Source organism: Dendropsophus ebraccatus, chromosome 11 (genome assembly GCF_027789765.1).
Source record: "Dendropsophus ebraccatus isolate aDenEbr1 chromosome 11, aDenEbr1.pat, whole genome shotgun sequence".
In the NCBI taxonomy this organism is placed as follows: domain Eukaryota; kingdom Metazoa; phylum Chordata; class Amphibia; order Anura; family Hylidae; genus Dendropsophus; species Dendropsophus ebraccatus.
The window spans coordinates 101,379,377-101,393,818 of NC_091464.1; the positions used below are offsets into that span (position 1 = coordinate 101,379,377).

Consider the following 14,442-nt stretch of genomic DNA (forward strand, 5'->3'; position numbering starts at 1 on the left):
AACGAGTGCCGATCTAGCAGCCCCATCGGCCCATGGAATAGCACCCTAAGAGAATAGCCCTGGCTAGGTCCGCAGTCAGCTATAAGGCAGCCCAGGGAGGAGCGAATTTTAGGGATAAATCACTTTGCTTCATCATTACTATAAATCTCTATATTATATATGATGGGCTTCAGACTATACTGTGCAAACAATGACAATAGTCTTACCTACAGAGCCTGTGCCGTCTATGATGGCCGTGACTGTGGACAGGGCATGAGCATTTCCCTTCAGAGACTTGTGAGTTCCCTGTGGAGTAATACAGGACGTTATACGGGATAAGCCACAGGTACACAGCACCCAGGTATATGAGCACCCCAGAGCCCCTACTCACCAGGTCGGCAGACACAGCTGTAGTGATGAGAGAGTAGGGACCATTGACCAGCCCTCCACAGACCAGCAGCATCACTGAGAGAGAGGGGGGGCGGTGAGTGATGCAATGGGGGGGGAGGGGAAGACTGCGGAAGAGGAGGAGGTGGGGGGGGAGCGTGAGAACAGACTGCGGAGGAGGAGGGGGGGAGCGAGAGAACAGACTGCAAAGGAGGAGGGGGGGAGCGAGAGAACAGACTGCAAAGGAGGAGGGGGGGGAGCGAGAGAACAGACTGCAAAGGAGGAGGGGGGGAGCGAGAGAACAGACTGCAAAGGAGGAGGGGGGGGGAGCGAGAGAACAGACTGCAAAGGAGGAGGGGGGAGCAAGAGAACAGACTGCGGAAGAGGAGGAGGGGGGAGCGAGAGAACAGACTGCAAAGGAGGAGGGGGGGGAGCGAGAGAACAGACTGCAAAGGAGGAGGGGGGAGCGAGAGAACAGACTGAAGAGGAGGAGGAGGAGGGGGGGAGCGAGAGAACAGACTGCGGAAGAGGAGGAGGGGGGAGCAAGAGAACAGACTGCGGAAGAGGAGGAGGGGGGAGCAAGAGAACAGACTGCGGAAGAGGAGGAGGGGGGAGCAAGAGAACAGACTGCGGAAGAGGAGGAGGGGGGAGCGAGAAAACAGACTGAAGAGGAGGAGGAGGAGGAGGAGGAGGAGGCGGGAGCGAGAAAACAGACTGAAGAGGAGGAGGAGGAGGAGGAGGAGGGGGGAGCAAGAGAACAGACTGCGGAAGAGGAGGAGGGGGGAGCGAGAGAACAGACTGCAAAGGAGGAGGGGGGAGCGAGAGAACAGACTGCAAAGGAGGAGGGGGGGAGCGAGAGAACAGACTGCAAAAGGAGGAGGGGGGAGCGAGAGAACAGACTGCAAAGGAGGAGGGGGGAGCGAGAGAACAGACTGCAAAGGAGGAGGGGGGAGCGAGAGAACAGACTGCAAAGGAGGAGGGGGGAGCGAGAGAACAGACTGCGAAGAGGAAGAGGGAGCGAGAGAACAGACTGAAGAGGAGGAGGAGCAGGGGGGAGCGAGAGAACAGACTGCGAAGAGGAAGAGGGAGCGAGAGAACAGACTGAAGAGGAGGAGGAGGAGGGGGGAGCGAGAGAACAGACTGCGAAGAGGAAGAGGAGGAATAGAGAACATACTGTGGAAGAGGAGGAGAGGGAACAGACTGCAGAGATTACTTACACACTGTAGAGGTGGGTCCTGTTTTACTGACAGCCGAGAAGAAATAGAGCTGTAACACAAAAGTCCTTGGTGAGACCCCCATAGTGTGTGAGGGGCAGTCCAGAGACTGGTGGCATTGTGGCGTACTCACCGTGGGGGCAGCGAACAGCAGCATAAGACCGCAGGTTGTCGCCCGCTTGTGGGATTTATCAGAGATCACGCCAGCCAGAATCCCACCTGATGAAGAGATATTGTGAAAGCTGGTGGTAAGTAAGGACAGCAAAGAAGGTGGCCCCAGGATGGATATTATATGCTGCACTATTGTTAGGGGCCCCGGTATGAACCCTCCCCCAATCGCTATCATGTCTGATCACTCACCAATAATTCCACCCACATCAAACAGTGTAGATAAGTCTCCGGCATGGCGAGCGTCCATGTGACCTGCAAGAATAGCAAATGCAGACCCCCAAGTTACAGAAGAAAGAGGATTGGGGGTAGGAGAGGAGGAGGTGGTTGGTGGCAGGAAAGGGCCCCGGGAGAGGAGGAGGTGGTCGGTGGCAGGAGAGAACAGATGAAGCTGGGGAAGGTGGGGGGCGGGGGGGAGAATGGAATAAAGGAGGAGAAGTATAAGGAACTACTCACCCACACTCGCCATGTACAGAGGCAACCAGAAGAGGAAGGTGTAGCTGACCAGCTTGGCAAATAATAAACACATGGAGAATTCTACCACCCCCTGCAGGAGACAAGCAGAGATGCAGCACGTACATATACACATATCTCCCGCCTCTCATACACATGGCTGAATTGTCTTACCGGTATCTGTAGAGCCCCAAAGAAGCTGATGGCAGAGGTGCCACTCTTGGCAGCACTGGGGTCCCTCTGCAGGATGACCACATGATGGGTGGGGTACACAGGCAGAGGTCCCACCATGTTCTGTGTCTCCCACGTCTAAAAGAAAAAAAAATGATACAATCACTGGTCCACACATTCATACTATCTGCACCCAGATCCCCACAGCCCACCTACACCTCGCCATGGACCCCCCGCCCGGCATACCTTCTCTGGATAGGACTCTTCTGCTTTCAGGATCTGATTCTGGATCTTTAGTCCATTACATGATGAGCTTAGAGGAGACTGAGGAGCAGAAAAACAGCAAGATCATCAGGAAGACATGGAAGGGGGGGGGGGGGTGGGGAGGGGCACAAGCCGGAGGAGCGTGGGGGGGCGCATACAGGGGAGCACAGTCAGAGGAGCTCAGGCCAGCCGGAGGAGCGTGGGGGGCGCACACGGGGGCACAGTCAGAGAGTGTGGGGGGCACATACGGGAGCTCCAGGCCAGCCGGGAGCGTGGGGGCGCACACAAGACGAGCCAGTCCCAGAAGGAGTGTGGGGGGCAAAAAACATACAGGGGAGCTCAGCAGCCTGAGGAGCGTGGGGGGCCCACACAGCGAGCACAGGCCAGCCCGTCGGGAGCGTAGCAGCGCATACAGGGAGCACAGGCCAGCCGAGGAGCGTGGGGGGCGAAAATACAGGGAGCACAGGGAAGACGTGGCAGAGCAGGGGCCAGCCGGAGGAGCGTAGCAGGCGCATACAGGGGAGCACAGTCGGAGGAGCGTAGCGGGCGCATACAGGGGAGCACAGGCCAGCCGGAGGAGCGTGGGGGGCGCATACAGGGGAGCACAGGCCAGCCGGAGGAGCGTAGCAGGCGCATACAGGGGAGCACAGTCGGAGGAGCGTGGGGGGCGCACACAGCGGAGCACAGGCCAGCCGGAGGAGCGTGGGGGGCGCACACAGGGGAGCACAGTCAGAGGAGTGTGGGGGGCACATACAGGGGAGCTCAGGCCAGCCGGAGGAGCGTGGGGGGCGCACACAGCGGAGCACAGGCCAGCCGGAGGAGCGTAGCAGGCGCATACAGGGGAGCACAGTCGGAGGAGCGTGGGGGGCGCACACAGCGGAGCACAGGCCAGCCGGAGGAGCGTGGGGGGCGCACAGCGGAGCACAGGCCAGCCGGAGGAGCGTGGGGGGCGCATACAGGGGAGCACAGGCCAGCCGGAGGAGCGTAGCAGGCGCATACAGGGGAGCACAGTCGGAGGAGTGTGGGGGGCACATACAGGGGAGCACAGGCCAGCCGGAGGAGTGTAGCGGGCGCATACAGGGGAGCACAGGCCAGCCAGAGGAGCGTGGGGGTGCATACAGCGGAGCACAGTCAGAGGAGTGTGGGGGGCACATACAGGGGAGCTCAGGCCAGCCGGAGGAGCGTGGGGGTGCATACAGCGGAGCACAGTCAGAGGAGTGTGGGGGGCACATACAGGGGAGCTCAGGCCAGCCGGAGGAGCGTGGGGGGCGCACACAGCGGAGCACAGGCCAGCCGGAGGAGCGTAGCAGGCGCATACAGGGGAGCACAGTCGGAGGAGCGTAGCTGGCGCATACAGGGGAGCACAGGCCAGCCGGAGGAGCGTGGGGGGCACGCACAGGCCAACCGGAGGAGCGTAGCAGGCGCATACAGGGGAGCACAGTCGGAGGAGTGTGGGGGGCACATACAGGGGAGCACAGGCCAGCCGGAGGAGCGTGGGGGGCATGCACAGGCCAACCGGAGGAGCGTAGCAGGCGCATACAGGGGAGCACAGTCGGAGGAGTGTGGGGGGCACATACAGGGGAGCACAGGCCAGCCGGAGGAGTGTAGCGGGCGCATACAGGGGAGCACAGGCCAGCCGGAGGAGCGTGGGGGGCACATACAGCGGAGCACAGTCAGAGGAGTGTGGGGGGCACATACAGGGGAGCACAGGCCAGCCAGGGTAGGGGGGAGCATACGGCGCTCAACCTCCTGTCCCACCGGGATAGTTACCAGCGGAGGACCACCATCTGCCTTAATGTCCCGAGGATCTGAACACAAAAAAAAAAAAAAAAAAAAGGTGATGACATAATAAAAAAAAATAAGGAAGAGGTTTTAAAGCATTACTCATTATACACAGGTGGAGGGATTATTTTAAGGGTCAAGGGTCATGCGACTTACGCTCTATGAGGAACAGCAGACATACGAAGCCCATGACTGCAATAATCCCACCAGGGACCAGGAAGGACATCCCCCAGCAGGACGAGACCCAGAAGCCGGCAATCAGAGACCCCAAGATGTTCCCCACTGACGTGTGAGAGTTCCAGACTCCCATGATGAGACCTCTCCTGAGAGAAAAGTGAGGAAGAGACAGGTCCAGTCACTATACAGAGACCTCCCCCAATACAGGGAGATGGAGATGAATGAATGTCTTGCTTCTGTTTCTCACCGTCCTTTCCCAAACCAGTTCCCGATGCAGGTGACGACACTCGGCCATCCTGTGGTCTGAACCAGACCGTTCATCACCTGAGAAGAGAGGAGGTGGAAAGCTGAAGGAGTCACCTGACCCTGTGACCTCTGGCGATAACCCCGACATTCTATACAGCGGAACTCTATGGAAACCCTGTGTCACTAAGCACCGACACTGGTGACCCTGACCGTCCACTGATGGGTCTATAGAGAGGGAGGGAGGCTACATGACCCAAACCATCCACTAATGGGTCTATGGAGAGGGAGGGAGGTTACATGACCCCGACCATCCACTAATGGGTCTATGGAGAGGGAGGGAGGCTACATGACCCCAACCATCCACTGATGGGTCTATAGAGAGAGAGGAAGGCTACATGACCCCAACCATCCACTGATGGGTCTATAGAGAGAGAGAGAGAGAGAGGGAGGCTACATGACCCCGACCATCCACTGATGGGTCTATGGAGAGGGAGGGAGGCTACATGACCCCGACCATCCACTGATGGGTCTATTGGAAGGATGGGAGGCTACATGACCCCGACCATCCACTGATGGGTCTATTGGAAGGATGGGAGGCTACATGACCCCGACCATCCACTGATGGGTCTATGGAGAGAGGGAGGCTACATGAGCCAGATAATCCAGATCAGAGTCAGGATGATCCATTGACCCAAATCCCAGCAACTTGCAGAACAGGTCCTGAGGAAACATTGTTGTAGCAGCAGGAAATCTTATGTCTGTAAACAGCCACGACCGACGACAACCACCCCACCACCACCCCCCACCAACAACAGCGCACATCATATACAATCAGGATGTGGGGAATTACCCCTCCCAAAAATAAAGAGAAGATGGTGGCACTGGCCCCTTGTATACCCCACTGTGTCATGTCAGAAGCCCTCCTAGCCTGGAGGGGGCGCTCACCTGGATGATGATATAGTAGGTCAGGTTGTGAATGTTGTAAAAATATCCCAATCCAAAAAGGGCGGTGAAGAAGCCGCTGGCCACCATACCACAGGACAGGAAATAGCGCAGGGGTAATCGCTCTCCAATCATCCCGCTGTGGGGAGAGCAAATATATTATATATATATATATATATATATATACACACACACACACACACACACATCTGTACACCTGGACATAAGCCGTTACACTGCAGCTATCCATCATATTACATCCTCATACATAGCGGCACAGTATGGCGCCTACAGCCTTGGTTACCTGAGGAACATCCCCACCGCATAGGCGCACAGGAAGGAGTAGTCCAGGGCCCCGAGCAGCTGCTTATAGTTCTTCTTATCTGGAGGGAGAAGACTCACAGGTCACACAAGGCTGGAGAACCCACAACTATATATTATTTATGGACCAAAACTTACCGAACGGGGCCCAACCGCAGCGCGAGGCATTGTGCGCCGGGGAGGGGGAAAGCGGCTTCAAGATGACAAATTCCTTATAGCTGTGCGGCTCCACCTCATTGGGCTCCGAGCAGTGCTTGTGTAATTCCCCCTGAAAGGGCAACCGGCAAGATGGATGATGTCCCAACCACCGGCACCATGTATAACCCCCCCCCCCCAGCAACCGGCACCCTGTATATCCTCCCCCCCCCCCCAGAAATCGGCACCATGTATAGCCCCCCCAAGCAACCGGCACCCTGTATATCCTCCCCCCCCCCAGAAACCGGCACCCTGTATATCCTCCCCCCCCCCCAGAAACCGGCACCCTGTATATCCTCCCCCCCCCCCCCAGAAACCGGCACCCTGTATATCCTCCCCCCCCCCAGAAACCGGCACCCTGTATATCCTCCCCCCCCCCCCAGAAACCGGCACCCTGTATATCCTCCCCCCCCCCCCCCCCCCAGAAACCGGCACCCTGTATATCCTCCCCCCCCCCCAGCAACCGGCACCATGTATATCCTCTCCCCCCCCCCCCCCCCCCCCAGAAACCGGCACCCTGTATATCCTCCCCCCCCCAGCAACCGGCACCCTGTATATCTTCCCCCCCCCAGCAACCGGCACCATGTATATCCTCCCTATACCTTCTATCCAAGCACTAATCACCTCATCTACCCAGACTGTGTCCTCACCCCATATGACCCCTCCACAATCTTCACCATTTACCTTAACTATAGTAATCGGCTTCCTGGACAGATGGAAACTGCAATAGAACAGATAGGTCAGCAGCAAGACCAGAGCCCGAAACCTGGAGGAGCAGAAGGAAAGGGTTAGAACGTTCTAGATCAATCATGTACAAGATACAGTGGGTTCTGTCCTAATACAGAATTGAAGAGCTAGTCCCGCCCACCAACACAGGACCCGCAGGCACGGCCCCCGCCCACACGGACATAGCCACAACAACACAGGACCCGCAGGCATGGCCCCACCCACAACACAGGACCCGCAGGCACGGCCCCACCCACAACACAGGACCCGCAGGCACGGCCCCACCCACACGAACATAGCCACAACAACACAGGACCCGCAGGCACGGCCCCGTCCACACGGACATAGCCACAACAACACAGGACCCACAGGCACGGCCCCGTCCACACGGACATAGCCACAACAACACAGGACCCGCAGGCATGGCCCCACCCACAACACAGGACCCGCAGGCACGGCCCCACCCACAACACAGGACCCGCAGGCACGGCCCCACCCACAACACAGGACCCGCAGGCACGGCCCCACCCACACGAACATAGCCACAACACAGGGCCCGCAGGCATGGCCCCACCCACAACACAGGGCCCGCAGGCACGGCCCCGCCCACACGGACATCGCCACAACACAGGGCCCGCAGGCACACCCTGCCCACACGGACATAGCCACAATGCGGGGCCTGTGGGGGGAACTCACCACTGGTCCTTAGAAAATGAGAGGAAGAAGCGGATCCCAGGAGGCAGAGCGGCCATTTACTGTCCAGTGAAATTCAGAAAGCGTCCAGCTGTAAGAAGAGAAGATTGTGAGTACATTGCCCCCTATACTGATCCCCCCCAGATCTGCAACCCCAGTACTGATCACCATCACATCTATACCCAGAAGGAAGTGTGCAGATAGTGAGAATCTTTCCCCTCAGCATACAGAACAGAGAAGGGGTACTGTGCACTGGCCATACACTCTCTATAAGAGAAGGAGTACTGTGCACTGGCCATACACTCTCTATAAGAGAAGGAGTACTGTGCATTGTGTATACAGGCAGAATTAAGGAAGTGGGACTGTGCGGAGCATGCAGCAGACGTGTCCCGGTCACATGATGCAGTATTTCACCTCAGTGTCAGGAGGCTGCGCTCCAGGATGTGGTACAGGACGTGGCTGCAGCCATGTGTGTCAGGGAGGGAGCCGCTCACTCACTGCCGCCATCTTCACAACACATTAACCCCTCCTCACCCACACTGACTGCAACCTACCAGCTGACATGTGACACCCCACCACTGCCCCCAACATATAAAGGGCTCCACCACTGGCACCCTCCCGATATATGAACAGCCCCACTATCCCTACTCCTCTCCCCCTCACCACGATATATAAAGGGCCCCACCACTGCCCCTGATATATAAAGGGCTCCACCGCTGGCACCCTCCCGATATATGAACAGCCCCACTATCACTACTCCCCCCCCCCCCCCCCCTCACCACGATATATAAAATGGCCCCACCACTGGCACCTCCCAGACATAGAAAAGGCCCCACCATTAACACACACAGGGGAGACAAAGAGAGCAGCTTGGGGGTAATTTCCATCTTTATCTGAGGTGATGAGGCCTCGGCCGGCACCTTGTCGTCTAGTGCGGACCCCCCAGGGTTTTGTTGCTTTGTTGTTTGTTTGGCTGTAGACAATGGTGACTGATAATGATCTGTTGTTCTATGAGATCTGAGAAACTACAGGAGGCCAGAACCTGATCAGTGATTCTCACACCTCCAAGAATCAACAAGTGTCCAAAAGTGTGCAACAACTCTGGAGGTGGCAGCGTCTGCCCAGACCAGCACCACAGAGCCGCCACCCAGAGCCAAGGAAGAGACCAGCACCACAGAGCCGCCACCCAGAGCCAAGGAAGAGACCAGCACCACAGAGCCGCCACCCAGAGCCAAGGAAGAGACCAGCACCACAGAGCCGCCACCCAGAGCCAAGGAAGAGACCAGCACCACAGAGCCGCCACCCAGAGCCAAGGAAGAGACCAGCACCACAGAGCCGCCACCCAGAGCCAAGGAAGAGACCAGCACCACAGAGCCGCCACCCAGAGCCAAGGAAGAGACCAGCACCACAGAGCCGCCACCCAGAGCCAAGGAAGAGACCAGCACCACAGAGCCGCCACCCAGAGCCAAGCAGATCAGCACCACAGAGCCGCCACCCAGAGTCAGAGGTCTATACAATGTAACCCCCCCCCCCCCCCATCTATACAGTCACCACATAATAATAATACATTGTATAGATGGGGGTTACATTATATCATTATGTGGTGACTATAGATTTGGGGGGGGGGGGGGGGGGGGGGGGGGGAGTCACATCTATAAATAACCCCCATCTATACAGTCATCGCATGATGATACTATGTAACCCCCATCTATACAGTCACCGCATGATTATACAATGTAACCCTCTATCTATACAATGTAACCCCCCATCTATACAATGTAACCCCCCATCTATACAATGTAACCCCCCATCTATACAATGTAACCCCCCATCTATACAATGTAACCCCCCATCTATACAGTCACCGCATGATTATACAATGTAACCCTCTATCTATACAGTCATCACGATTATACAACGTAACCCCCCATCTATACAATGTAACCCCCCATCTATACAATGTAACCCCCCATCTATACAGTGTAACCCCCCATCTATACAGTGTAACCCCCCATCTATACAGTCATCGCATGACAATACAATGTAACCCCCCCATCTATACAATGTAACCCCCCCATCTATACAGTCACCGCATGATTATACTATGTAACCCCCCCATCTATACAATGTAACCCCCATCTATACAATGTAACCTCCCCCCGTCTATACAGTCACCGCATGACAATACAATGTAACCCCCCATCTATACAATGTAACCACATAATGATACAATGTAACCCCCATCTATACAATGTAACCACATAATGATACAATGTAACCCCCATCTATACAATGTAACCCCCATCTATACAGTCATCGCATGACTATACAATGTAACCCCCATCTATACAATGTAACCTCCATCTATACAGTCACCGCATGATTATACAATGTAACCCCCATCTATACAATGTAACCACATAATGATACAATGTAACCCCCATCTATACAATGTAACCCCCATCTATACAGTCATCGCATGATGATACAATGTAACCCCCTATCTATACAGTCATCGCATGACTATACAATGTAACCCCCCCATCTATACAGTCACTGCATGATTATACAATGTAACCCCCATCTATACAATGTAACCCCCCCCTGTCTATACAGTCACCGCATGACAATACAATGTAGCCCCCCATCTATACAGTCACCGCATGATGATACAATGTAACCCCCATCTATACAGTCACCGCATGATGATACAATGTAACCCCCCCATCTATACAATGTAACCACATAATGATACAATGTAACCCCCCCCCATCTATACAGTCACTGCATGATGATACAATGTAACCCCCCCATCTATACAATGTAACCCCCCCATCTATACAGTCATCGCATGATTATACAATGTAACCCTCTATCTATACAATGTAACCCCCATCTATACAGTCATCGCATGATTATACAATGTAAACCCCCCCATCTATACAATGTAACCACATAATGATACAATGTAACCCCCATCTATACAGTCACCGCATGATGATACAATGTAACCCCCCCCATCTATACAATGTAACCACATAATGATACAATGTAACCCCCCCCCATCTATACAGTCACTGCATGATGATACAATGTAACCCCCCCATCTATACAATGTAACCCCCCCATCTATACAATGTAACCCCCATCTATACAGTCATCGCATGACTATACAATGTAACCCCCCCATCTATACAGTCACCGCATGATTATACAATGTAACCCCCATCTATACAATGTAACCACATAATGATACAATGTAACCCCCATCTATACAATGTAACCCCCATCTATACAGTCATCGAATGATGATACAATGTAACCCCCTATCTATACAGTCATCGCATGACTATACAATGTAACCCCCCCATCTATACAGTCACCGCATGATTATACAATGTAACCCCCATCTATACAATGTAACCCCCCCCTGTCTATACAGTCACCGCATGACAATACAATGTAGCCCCCCATCTATACAGTCACCGCATGATGATACAATGTAACCCCCCATCTATACAGTCACCGCATGATGATACAATGTAACCCCCCCATCTATACAATGTAACCACATAATGATACAATGTAACCCCCCCCCCATCTATACAGTCACTGCATGATGATACAATGTAACCCCCCCATCTATACAATGTAACCCCCCATCTATACAGTCATCGCATGATTATACAATGTAACCCCCCCATCTATACAATGTAACCCCCATCTATACAGTCATCGCATGATTATACAATGTAACCCTCTATCTATACAATGTAACCCCCATCTATACAGTCATCGCATGATTATACAATGTAACCCCCCCATCTATACAATGTAACCACATAATGATACAATGTAACCCCCATCTATACAGTCACCGCATGATGATACAATGTAACCCCCCCATCTATACAATGTAACCACATAATGATACAATGTAACCCCCCCCATCTATACAGTCACTGCATGATGATACAATGTAACCCCCCCATCTATACAATGTAACCCCCCATCTATACAGTCATCGCATGATTATACAATGTAACCCCCCCATCTATACAATGTAACCACATAATGATACAATGTAACCCCCATCTATACAGTCACCGCATGATGATACAATGTAACCCCCCCCCATCTATACAGTCACTGCATGATGATACAATGTAACCCCCCCCATCTATACAATGTAACCCCCCATCTATACAGTCATCGCATGATTATACAATGTAACCCCCCATCTATACAATGTAACCACATAATGATACAATGTAACCCCCATCTATACAGTCACCGCATGATGATACAATGTAACCCCCCCCATCTATACAATGTAACCACATAATGATACAATGTAACCCCCCCCCATCTATACAGTCACTGCATGATGATACAATGTAACCCCCCCATCTATACAATGTAACCCCCCATCTATACAGTCATCGCATGATTATACAATGTAACCCCCCATCTATACAATGTAACCACATAATGATACAATGTAACCCCCATCTATACAGTCACCGCATGATGATACAATGTAACCCCCCCCATCTATACAGTCACTGCATGATGATACAATGTAACCCCCCCATCTATACAATGTAACCCCCCATCTATACAGTCATCGCATGATTATACAATGTAACCCCCCCATCTATACAATGTAACCACATAATGATACAATGTAACCCCCCCCATCTATACAGTCACTGCATGATGATACAATGTAACCCCCCCATCTATACAGTCACTGCATGATGATACAATGTAACCCCCCCATCTATACAATGTAACCACATAATGATACAATGTAACCTTCATCTATACAATGTTAAACCCCCCCCCCCTCATCTATAGAGACAATTGATACAATGTTGTCACATGGTTAATAAGGTTAAATGAGTTTTCTCATCCCAGCCTGTTATAGATAGTAGATAATAAGCTGATTGCAGGGGGTCCGCCTGTCCCAACAATCAAGAGAACAGGGACAGGAATAACACTAGATAAGGCTGGGTTCACACTACGTATATTTCAGTCAGTATTGCAACCAAAACCAGGAGTGGATTGAAAACACAGAAAGGATCTGTTCACACAATGGTGAAATTGAGTGGATGGCCGCCATATAACAGTAAATAACGGCCATTATTTCAATATAACGGTCGTTGTTCTAAAATAACAGCACATATTTGCCATTATATGGCGGCCATCCACTCAGTTACATCATTGTGTGATCAGAGCCTTTCTGTGTTTTTAATCCACTCCTGGTTTTGGTTGCAATACTGACTGAAATATACATATACTGACTGAAATATACGTAGTGTGAACGCAGCCTAAAGGTGCAAGTGCTGATCCAGAGGAGGCAGATACCAAGTGCCCCAAATGTGTAATATACAGGATACCCTAGATGTTACAGACAGTCCACAATACAATATAGACGTTACAGAGAGTCCATGATACAACGTCACTCACACACAAGACACATGACGGGATGGAGACTAGTTCAGGAAGCTGGGGTATATACAGAGGGGTATCAGGGACAGGGGATGTGTGGTATCAGGGACAGGGGGTAGGGGGTATCAGGGACAGGGGATGTGTGGTATCAGGGACAGGGGGTAGGGGGTATCAGGGACAGGGGGTAGGGGGTGAGGGGTATCAGGGACAGGGGATGGGGGGGGTATCAGGGACAGGGGATGGGGGGGGGTATCAGGGACAGGGGATGGGGGGGGGGTATCAGGGACAGGGGATGGGGGGGGGTATCAGGGACAGGGGATGGGGAGGGTATCAGGGACAGGGGATGGGGGGGGTATCAGGGACAGGGGATGGGGGGGGTATCAGGGACAGGGGATGGGGGGTGTATCAGGGACAGGGGATGGGGGGTGTATCAGGGACAGGGGATGGGGGTGTATCAGGGACAGGGGATGGGGGTGTATCAGGGACAGGGGATGGGGGTGTATCAGGGACAGGGGATGGGGGTGTATCAGGGACAGGGGATGGGGGTGTATCAGGGACAGGGGATGGGGGTGTATCAGGGACAGGGGATATCAGGGACAGGGGATGGGGGGTATCAGGGACAGGGGATGGGGGGTATCAGGGACAGGGGATGGGGGGTATCAGGGACAGGGGATGGGGATGGGGGGTATCAGGGACAGGGGATGGGGGATGGGGGATGGGGATGGGGGGTATCAGGGACAGGGGATGGGGGTGTATCAGGGACAGGCCAGGGTCTCACCTGCTGCAGGCTCTGATCCTTCCGCTCACTCTGTGGTTCCAGCTTGTTGCTCAGAAGCAGAGACTGACTTCCTTATACTGAGCTCATCCTCTGGCCCCACCCCCTTACCTGCTGACCCCTCCCTCTCCTTCCCCAGGTGGTCAGACAGGTTAGGCCAGTAGCCCAGGTGAGAAGTCAGGGCCACACCCCCAGCTGCGTCACCAGGAATTTGCCCAATGTAAAGACTGGGATGGAAACTTTATAACCCTGAGACAATATCCGTCATAATGCGGTAGATACCAGCGCAAGTGTATAGAGAGTGACAGAGAGAGAGTGTATAGAGAGTAAGATTGAGAGAGTGTATAGAGAGTGACAGAGAGAGAGTGTATAGAGAGTGACAGAGAGAGAGTGTATAGAGAGTGACAGAGAGAGTGTGTATAGAGAGTGACAGAGAGAGTGTGTATAGAGAGTGACAGAGAGAGTGTGTATAGAGAGTGACAGAGTGTGTATAGA

The 14,442-nt window shown here is 53.5% G+C and overlaps 1 protein-coding gene across 2 annotated transcripts in view; it reads right to left on the reverse strand.

Annotated features, from left to right (window-relative positions):
• Positions 1–14,007, reverse strand: part of SLC37A1 (solute carrier family 37 member 1) — a 28,821-nt gene extending 14,814 nt beyond the window's left edge. The window contains exons 1-17 of one of the 2 annotated variants that reach the window (XM_069946234.1): positions 13,951–14,007; positions 7,722–7,809; positions 6,984–7,065; positions 6,243–6,372; positions 6,088–6,166; positions 5,787–5,922; positions 4,843–4,919; positions 4,575–4,741; positions 4,407–4,444; positions 2,619–2,696; positions 2,376–2,510; positions 2,205–2,295; positions 1,941–2,003; positions 1,714–1,799; positions 1,584–1,632; positions 371–444; positions 207–285 (exon numbers count right to left, since the gene is read on the reverse strand). In XM_069946234.1, coding sequence (XP_069802335.1) covers positions 207–285; positions 371–444; positions 1,584–1,632; positions 1,714–1,799; positions 1,941–2,003; positions 2,205–2,295; positions 2,376–2,510; positions 2,619–2,696; positions 4,407–4,444; positions 4,575–4,741; positions 4,843–4,919; positions 5,787–5,922; positions 6,088–6,166; positions 6,243–6,372; positions 6,984–7,065; positions 7,722–7,777 — 1,420 coding nt within the window. In that variant the 5' untranslated portion in view covers positions 7,778–7,809; positions 13,951–14,007. Of the gene's footprint in view, positions 1–206; positions 286–370; positions 445–1,583; positions 1,633–1,713; positions 1,800–1,940; positions 2,004–2,204; positions 2,296–2,375; positions 2,511–2,618; positions 2,697–4,406; positions 4,445–4,574; positions 4,742–4,842; positions 4,920–5,786; positions 5,923–6,087; positions 6,167–6,242; positions 6,373–6,983; positions 7,066–7,721; positions 7,810–7,900; positions 7,951–13,950 lie in introns of those variants that run through there. The other variant, XM_069946235.1, reaches the window with a different exon arrangement.
• Positions 14,008–14,442: the final 435 nt, after the last annotated feature.